The following is a 10,204-nucleotide window of genomic DNA, read 5'->3' on the forward strand; positions in this document are numbered from 1 at the left end:
GGGGGGGGGGGGGGGGGGGGTTGACACGCTCGATTAAAATATGAGGTAAATTCAATTTTTTTGTTGTCGGGAACCCAGCATGGCAGGGTTTACGCAAGGGACAGATCAAAGTGCGAGATGACAAAGGGGACCTACGATGCAAGATGACAGGCTAAAACTTACGGGCCAGCGCTTTTAGACTAAGAGAACGAGCTTGAGAAGAAATTGCCCTCATCGAAAAACCTGTCTTCCAAATGAGGGTTCACTCAGGGGGCAGAGTCAAAGAGCACTTCCACTGAATGTACAGTATGTGGCAGAGTACAGTAAAATGTGTCTTTGTTTTGAGTTCACACATCTCTGACCTCCTTTGCTAAATCCCCTGTGCACTCCTCCTGCACACAGAGGGTGTGAAAAGTATCGCGCACAGTGTTACACACTCTCTCGTTTGTGCGAGACTCTTGCCAAGGCGGGGGCCGGCGGGAGGGGAGGTGTGAGGAGGTGGAAGGCAGAACATGACCTCCAGCTGAGGGAAAGAGGGAAGGCTGTAGTGTGCCGTGAACACAGACCACAGGGGTGTAGTGGATACGTATCTCTGCAGTGACAACCTCCATTTCCTCAAGTCTCAGCGAGATCTCTCTGACTTGAGGAATTTGTGAGGAGAAAAAAAAAAAACAGTCGGCTCTTCATTACATGTTATTATCCCTCTGTGTGTCATCCATCCCATCCATCTCTCTCAGTCACCTTCATTAGATTTAATGTACAGGACATCAAGACTTTACAATGAGCCACCCACATTTAAAGAGCAAAATATCTTGTATTGGACTGAATCTCTTAAAAAATCCAAGCCTCAGTTACTGAACATCCCAACGGGACATTTTATCTTTTGTCCTACACAGTACAGCCCCTTTTCCACTGGTCAAAAAACCTGCTAAGACTCGCTAACATCAGGCTTTTGTTTGCAGTGGAAAAGAGAATAATCAACATTCACACCCCAGTCAAATGCCTCTGCAGCAGACACGGGTATTAACCGGCTCCGAGTGGCATTGATGTAAACACAACACCCGGGTCAACATGCTCATTTTCTCCCCTTCTCCGAGCTGTGACGTCTTTCAGAGCACAAACACTGTAAATGGACACCTGTCCAGCACAGAGCTGTTACAGCAGATACACAGCAGCTACACTGCACTCGGAGGTGAAGGAGTGAGCTGCAGCCCTGAAATAAGTCTCAAAGAAACACAATCACTGATCTAACGATTGCGATTGTGTCATAGACACACAAGTCATAGAGATCGTGAAAGACCGCAAACTACGATTAGTTAGGGTTTGTGTAATCCGACAAATCACTGTCACAGTCAGGTGGGAATTTAAAGCACCACGATCAAAAGACGTGATGTGCACTCTGGTCCCAGTAGGATTCAGTCTCCTTCCCATCACTGGCATCTCCACTTTTTATGAAGAAACTGGTTGTTGCTCATATTTTTGCGATTCTGTTTACTTTGTTGAAGGGTTCATTCAGACAACATAAAGAGGATTTTGTTTGATCAAGTGATAAACTATAAATCTTTATCTCTCTTCCTCCCTGCTAGATGCTATGGGCCTGTCAGACGTCGCCCATGTGGAGAGCATCCAGGAGAAGTCTCAGTGCGCCCTGGAGGAGTACGTAAGGAACCAGTACCCCAGCCAGCCAAACCGCTTTGGACGCCTCCTCCTCCGCCTGCCGTCCCTGCGCATTGTCTCCTCTCCGGTCATCGAGCAGCTGTTTTTCGTGCGCCTGGTAGGCAAGACACCCATCGAGACACTGCTCCGCGACATGCTGCTCTCGGGCTCCAGCTACAACTGGCCCTACATGCCCACCGTGCAGCGCGAGCGGCCCATCTCCCTCCACTACAATGAGAACGGGCCATGAGGAGAAACATCCATCTGAATACACTTATCCATCCACCTTTACTTCTCTTCATTCTCTGCATTCAACTTCTCAGCTTTCCCAGAGGAAGCATCTTCCTTGCCATTCCGCACAAAAATCCGCACTGACGGTACAATCTGTCACTGTCCCGGTTACACAAGCCAGCCAATCATTCACCGTGGCCATTGCAGAAACTTGGTGGCCCCGCTGCAGTCCCTGACTTGATGGTGTAGTCTACATTTGAGATGTGGCATGAGATGGACAGGTTGGTAGAACGGGTTATTGCACAGTTCACCAGCGGGTCTGTTGGACTCACTTCAGATGTCAGTCTCAAACCCCGAGCAAACAGGGGCGGCAAAAGACAAAACATTTGCTCTATCGTTGGTGCTGTTCCTACACTTAAAGAGGCTGTATACAAGCATCCCAGTATGGCGAATACTGAATAAGGGCTTTGCCAATGGGACTCTACAACCAAGAGCACAAGGCCTGATGTATATTTACCAATTTTTGAAAACAAAACCAGAAGCCATTAAAAAAAAAAAGACAAATGCCAAAATGTCTTGGACTTTTGCAGAGGACGTTTTATTGTGTGTGTTTGTATTAGCACTGTTTATATGGAGAGAAAACTCATGATTGTGTCCATATGTACAGTATATCGTTGATTCATAGGCATCTATAGCATATTAGGGTTCAATGGGAAAAGCTCAGGTTCAAAGGGTGGGTAGACAGACAGACAGACAGACAGACAGACAGACAGATAGTCATGCCAATATCAGTACAAGTATAAAAAAGATGAACCCAGCTAAATTTACACTTATCAGCAGCCTGTGCCAAAGCTGAGAAACGCATATAGTTAAGATTATTTTTGCGGTAGTGTTGGTGATGAAATTTTAATGTTTGGTTTGTCTATAATTTGACTATATACTTTTTTTGGGTCTCAGGGGGAGAGAAGGAATTTGTAAAAGAGAAATACAAATAAAAGCTTAGGCACTTGCTTTATAGTCAGAACCTACACTTATTCACTCCTGTAAAATCCCAGCACTGGTAGATTCTTGCTACCCGTCCATCATTTGACCGATCGAGCGTTTTACTTATTCAAAAAGCCCAAAATTCAAATTCTAACTCCTGACGTGATGCTATCACAGGAGCGACACAACTCATCCTCATTGTTGTTTTTCAGTCATGATTGTCAATATTGGACCTTTTGGACTGGGGTGGGGGGCATTTTACAAAACTAGCTGTACTTGCCTTAGAACAAAGATTTTGTCACTGAACATTTATCTTATGACTGTGCCATAATCTCTCGTTACCTGTTATAACAGGTATTATGTCCTGTCAGGAGAGGAAATGAACTCATATGATGTAAAAATGAAAACATGTGCACATAAAGTCACAGAAAAGCGATGCAAAACATTTTTTTTTTAAATGCATCAACTTATAATATCAAGAAAAAAATCTTGTGAGAACAGATAGTTCTGCTTTAACATCATTAGCACTTTCATTTTTTAGACCTCATGCAAGTTCTTTTCCACTTCCTGATGATGTTGTCATATAGGGAAAACCCCCTCGACTCATGTCATTTGAGCTTATCGTACCGATACTGTAGAGAAATGTATCACTAACCTCTGAAAACCTCAGTCTATGTTACAATATTATCCCAGTTGGACTCATGACTGTGACCTAGCTTAGGACTATTTGAAGTTGTTTTTTTTTTTCTTCCCGTTGGTGGAAGCGAGTTTGTTTTGACAACCTGTCTCACATTTCCAACATGGCACTGTGCTATCAATGTCAAGTCATCTGGGACCTTAGGAAGCTGTCTGTTGATTAATGAATTCACAGAATATGAGTTTGTTTTTAGCCCCTCTACTTTTGTTTGAAAATATGGATTATCCATTAACTGAAATAAAATTCTGTTGTTCACAGTAAGTTTTCTGATGTCTTTTCCTGCTGTAAATTTAGAACTCAAATCGGTGCATACAGTAGATATGTGCTTCAGTTTTCATAACCATGATCTAGCACTAACTATTCTTATTATTTTTGTTAACATTCACACAGTTGTTGCAAAACTTTACGTAAATGTAATATATGTACATACATAAAATGTCCATATATAAATATATGTACATGGAATATATATATGGAACTGGAATTTCATACATTGACATATGTGTCTAGCCCATACAAATCTGTATATGAATCTATATATGCTTAAATTGTAGACATGTTATGTAAATAGACAGAGGTCAGGAACTGCAGTTAATGTTCACAGCAAACACAACTGTGATTGTTGGTGACAGACAGGCTGGTTTGGGTATTTCTCAAACTGCTGATCTCCTGCGATTTTCACACACAACTGTCTCTAGGATTGAGCCAAAAACAAAAACCATGGATGGAGACACCTTGTTGATGAGAGCGCTCAAAGGGGAATGGCCAGACCGGTTGGAGCTGACAAAAAGAGCTATCAGGCTGCCAGACTGAAAAAACGTAGCCTGGACTGATGAATGTGGATTTCTGCTGAGGCTGCAGATGGAAGAGTCAGAATCTGGCATCAACAGCATGAATCCAGTCACCAAACCTGCCGTGTGTCAACAGTCCAGGTTAGTGGTGGTGGTGTAATGGTGGTGGGAATGTTATGGTCCTTTAATACTAATCAATCATGGTTTAAATGTCACAGCCTATCTGAGTATTGTTGTTGATCATGTGTCTCCCTTTATGGCCACAATTTACCATCGTCTAATGTTTACTTGCAGCTTGATAATGCAACATATCACAAAGCAAAAGTCGTCTCAAACTCAGTTCAGTGAACATCAGTGGCAACAGTCACCAGATCTGAATCCAGTAAAATACTTTTGGGATGTGGTGGAACAGGAGATTTGCAGCATCAATGTGCAACTGCTATCTGTATCTGCTAATCTATCCAGAGTAGCAGTATTTTTAAATTTCAACTACAGACACCACCTAAACTCAGATCATTAAGGATAAATAATTCTGCTGCTCACGTGCAGATATTTGTTTTTCCCAGGAGCACTTTGATTCAATGAGGGAGAGAGGCAAATGGGCCAATCAATACGGGGGATAAATCAATGATTTTAAACCAAGTGGGGATTTTCCCGACCCTCATGCAGGGATGCAGCCCAAGTGTTGATACAGGCCCACTCGGTGCGTGACGGAAAGTAAACGAACACCATGACCCTGTGTGTGTGTGGAGGACAGAAAGAGAGAGAGAACACACATGGTCTTTGACCTTTGGGTTTAAGGTATGTCACAAAGTGTATGTGTGTGTGTGTGTGCGTGTGTGTGTGTGTGTGTGTGTGTCCATGTGTGTGTCTGTGTGTGTTCAAGTTAATGTAAATATAGCTGCTGGTAGCTATCTGTGTTAAAAGTCAGACAGAGACTAAAGGAGGGAGAGAGACAACAAAAGAAAGACAGAGAATAAGACATGTGTGCATTTAGGCTCTTGAACATGACGTCAAGTTCCCTCCCTCTCACCACTCACGCGCACACACACACACACACACACACACACACACACACACACACACACACACACACACACACAAACACACACTCCTCCCACATGGTAACCTTGTGCCCTTTACACCCAACCTCCCCTCCTCCTACCACCTCCCCCAATCCCTCAGTTCCCACCTAACCTAACCGCCCACCGCCATCTCGCCTCCCACTCCAACCCGTGTGTGTGTGTGTGTGCGCGTGTGTGTGCGTGTGTGTGCGTGTGTGTGCGTGCGCGTGTGTGCGCGTGTGTGTGTATATGTGTGTATGAAGAGTAGCCGATTGACTTATGCCTTCATTTCAGAGCTGTCACTCCTGGCCAAACACCATGACCCCTCAACCTCCATTTTGGAGGTGCACATTTTTTTTCTTTTCCTCCACCATATGAATATAAAAAACACATGTGGCCCAAAGGTGTGTGTATATGTGTGTGTGTGTGTCTGTGTGTGTGTGTGTGTGTGTATGTGTGCGGCCATCTTTATGTGTACAGGTAAATCAAACTGACATAGCTCCTTTGAATGGCAGGAGCTGAATTACTTTTGCACTTCAATTTTGCACACCTGCCATTTATGGCAAACACTGGGCTCAGCATAAACCATAAAAGCAAAATACGTTGCTTCAAGATACAAATCAGAGCCAGTAAATGCCACAACTTGCAGGACCAGGTGCAGCAATTACATCTTATTTCTTTGTGTGTAAATTACTTTGCATATCACAAATATGTGGTTATTGTAGGTCCGCATTGTTAGGATTTACTGCAGGTTTTGTGCTATGTTGGAACAATTTCTGTTTCTTTTTAAATTCTAAAAACCAATGTGAAGATTAAAAAAATCAATAATACAACAAACTACAGTAGGTAAATAATCATGACTCTTACGTTTCTAATTTCTTGTTTTTTTAACTCACCTTTTCTCTCTTTGTTTCTCTACACTTTCAATTTATTGAAGCATTGTCAGCTGAAACCACAGAAAGATGGCCTTGTCCACTGTAAATATATAATGATCACCGTCCTCTTGCACCAAAAAATACAACAGTTATAACCTGGTGGGGACCAAAAAGCTGGGTGAAAGGCATTTAAATTAATCTGGATATTTTTATATCAAAAGTGCCCCATTCTCAACAAGATCTGGTAAAGTTATATTCAAAGACAGTACACAAAACTTCTGCTCCCAGTCATTTTGCAAATGTAAGAATCATATTTCTTTCTTAACTGATGGCTAATTTCGAAGTCTATAGTTCACCCCATGACACAAGAGTTCCTCACTTAAAACCAAATGAAAGTCGGTTAAGTTGCAGCATAGTGCTATGATGCTCACATTTACACACGCGGGACAGTAACAATGCAGCCATCTGATTCATTTATAGGTATGCGGCCGTACCAATCAGGACCCAGCCAGAGGTCGAGATGACAAACACAATAAGGCGGCAGATTCATCACCCTGTGTGCTCTGACAGTAATTGTCCAGGGTCCATGTCACAGTGCCCCTGTTAAAAATACAAGGGATGTTCCTCTGACAGATATGACATCAGTGCCAGTCACATACATTTAAGCCAGACACCTCCTCTATTTGTTATGACACACTTTCAATTTAGCAAAAGGGGCCCCACCGAAGATGAACAGTGCCCTATGTGGGAGGATGAAAGCCTGTGAAAGCAGGTTGCCATGTGTGTAATTTAGTCTGGGGTAGATGAGGCAAGATATGTGGAGGGATTTTGTTTATTAAAAAGACATGTTTTTTCTTGTTGCTAAATGTGAATGTTAGCGGGACAAGGGCAAGCTAGACGTCCATCTCTGGGGGATACGGCAGCCCAGATCGATAGGTGGGATGTCAAATTGAATTGAGGTCACTCTTTGTCTCCCCAAAGAGGTCCCTACTTACTGGCTCGGCATGAAAATGTAGCGGGGTATTAAGTGAAAGGGAGGGTGTGGAGGTAAGAGGGAGCTGGACAGTTGTATCGGTGACCCTTGTCTTGTCGGAGCAGCGAGGTGTTCTGCAATATGTTCATCCTCAGTTGTCTTGAGAGAAAGTGTGTACGCTTGACACTGACAGAGTCTGTTCTTTGAGGGATCAATAACCTGATGAGATGTGATGGGACTGTTGTTGCTCAATTCCATCTAAATGTTAAACTGACTGACTATGGAGTTTTTCTGCTCAGCTGAAAAAAAGCACCTCTTTGAGGATGAAGATGGTGCTTGGTTGGTGGTGACTGGGTTCATGCAGTCTGCATCATAAAATGTCATAATAGGCATTAAATGGCATGGTAGAGTAAGGTATAAAATGTCATAGTGTAGTAAGGCAAAAAAAAAAAGTTAAAAAATATACAGAAACCAATAAATCTGTCAAAAAAGGTCATAGTATAGTGAGGCATAAATTTCATAGTATAGGAAGGCAAAAAAGTGAAAAAAAGGAATAGTATAGTAAGGGGCAAAAAAGGGAAAAAACTTCATAATATAGTAAGGCATAAGTTGTCAAAGAAAAGTCATAGCATAGTTAGGCATTACATATCATAATATAGGAAGGCAAAAGAAATGTCAAAAAACGGCATAACATAAAAAGGCATAAAACTGTCAAAAAAAGTCGCAACATAGTAAGGCATAAAAATATCAGAAAAGTTCATGGGATAGTTAGGCATGAAATGTCATCGTATAATAAGGCATAAAAATGTCATAGTATAGTAAGGCATAAAAACGTCAACAAATATTATAATATAGAAAAACATGAAACGGTCAAAAAACGTCATATTATAGTAAGGCAAAAATTTCATAGTATAGTAAGGTATAAAACCATAAAAAAATTTTTTATTGAATACAAAAGCATAAAACTGTCGAAAACATCATAGTATAGTAATGCATAAAATAGCATAACATAAAAAGGCATAAAATTTTCAAAAAACATCATAGTATAGTAAGGCATAAATTGTCATAGTATATTAAGGCATAAAAATGTAGAAAAACATCATAATCTTGAAAGACACTGATAAAGAAAAAAGGTCATAGGATAGTAAAGCATAAAAATTTCTAAAAACCTGACAGTATGGTAAGACATAAAAAGGGAAAAAAACATGATAGTATAGAAAAGCATAAAATTGTCAAAAAAAAGTCATAGTAAGATAAGGCATCAAATGAAATAATAATGTAAGGCATAAAAATGTAAAAAAAACATCCGAGTATAGTAAGGCATAAAAATGCAAAAAAATATAATAGTATATTAAGGCATAAAATGTTATGAAAAGTCACAATATGGTAAGGCATCAAATGAAATAGTAAGGTAAGGCATAAAAATGTTGAAAAAAGTCATAGTATAGCATGGCATAAAAATGTCAAAAAAATATCATAGTATATTAAGGCATAAAAGGTTATGAAAACGTCACAATATGGTAAGGCATCAAATGAAATAGTAAGGTAAGACACAAAAATGCCAAAAAACTTCATAGTATAGTATGGCATAAAAATGCCAAAAAATGTCATAGTATAGTAAAGCATAAAAATTTCTAAAAACCTGACAGTATGGTAAGACATAAAAAGGGAAAAAAACATGATAGTATAGAAAAGCATAAAATTGTCAAAAAAGATAAGGCATCAAATGAAATAATAATGTAAGGCATAAAAATGTAAAAAAAACATCCGAGTATAGTAAGGCATAAAAATGCAAAAAAAACGTCATAGTATAGTATGGCATAAAAATAATAAAAAAAACGTCATAGTATAGTATGGCATAAAAATGTCAAAAAAATATAATAGTATATTAAGGCATAAAAGGTTATGAAAACGTCACAATATGGTAAGGCATCAAATGAAATAGTAAGGTAAGGCATAAAGATGTTGAAAAAAGTCATAGTATAGCATGGCATGAAGCGTTAAAAAAAATCGTAATATTTTGAGGCTTAAAGCTCAAAAAAACGTCATAGTAAGGTAAGGCATCAAATGAAATAGTAATGTAAAGGCACAAAAATGCCAAAAAACGTCATAGTATAGTAAAGCATAAAAATTTCTAAAAACCTGACAGTATGGTAAGACATAAAAAGGGAAAAAACATGATAGTATAGAAAAGCATAAAATTGTCCAAAAAAAATTCATAGTAAGATAAGGCATCAAATGAAATAATAATGTAAGTTATAAAAATGTAAAAAAAACATCCGAGTATAGTAAGGCATAAAAATTTTTAAAAAAACGTCATAGTATAGTATGGCATAAAAATTTTTAAAAAAACGTCATAGTATAGTATGGCATAAAAATGAAAAAAAAAAAACATCATAGTATAGTATGGCATAAAAATGGAAAAAAAACGTCATAGTATAGTATGGCATAAAAATGGAAAAAAAACGTCATAGTATAGTATGGCATAAAAATGTCAAAAAAAGTCATAGTATAGCATGGCATAAAAATGTCAAAAAAATATAACAGTATATTAAGGCATAAAAGGTCATAAAAATGTCATACTAAGGTAAGGCATCAAATGAAATAGTAACGTATGGCATGAAAATGCAAAACAAACGTCATAGTATAGTATGGCATAAAAATGCAAAAAAAACGTCATAGTATAGTATGGCATAAAAATGTAAGAAAAATATCATAGTATATTAAGGCATAGAAGGTCATGAAAACTTCATAGTAAGGTAAGGCATCAAATGAAATAGTAATGTTAAGCATAAAAATGCCAGAAAACGTCATAGTATAGTATGGCATAAAAATGTCAAAAAAATATAATAGTATATTAAGGCATAAAAGGTTATGAAAAGTCACAATATGGTAAGGCATCAAATGAAATAGTAAGGTAAGGCATAAAAATGTTGAAAAAAGTCATAGTATAG

At 39.0% G+C, this 10,204-nt stretch overlaps 1 protein-coding gene across 1 annotated transcript in view; it reads left to right on the forward strand.

The window, feature by feature from the left end:
* nr2f5 (nuclear receptor subfamily 2, group F, member 5) overlaps positions 1-3,808 on the forward strand; it is a 24,160-nt gene extending 20,352 nt beyond the window's left edge. Inside the window, exon 5 of the mRNA XM_023407180.2 lies at positions 1,566-3,808. Within this exon, the coding sequence (XP_023262948.1) occupies positions 1,566-1,885 (320 nt within the window). The 3' untranslated portion in view covers positions 1,886-3,808. The remainder of the gene's footprint in view (positions 1-1,565) is intronic.
* The last annotated feature ends 6,396 nt before the right edge of the window (positions 3,809-10,204 follow it).

This window comes from Seriola lalandi, unplaced genomic scaffold (genome assembly GCF_002814215.2).
Source record: "Seriola lalandi dorsalis isolate HSWRI2012SDOR001 ecotype SW California unplaced genomic scaffold, Sedor1 jcf7180002054330, whole genome shotgun sequence".
Classification (NCBI taxonomy): Eukaryota; Metazoa; Chordata; class Actinopteri; order Carangiformes; family Carangidae; genus Seriola; species Seriola lalandi.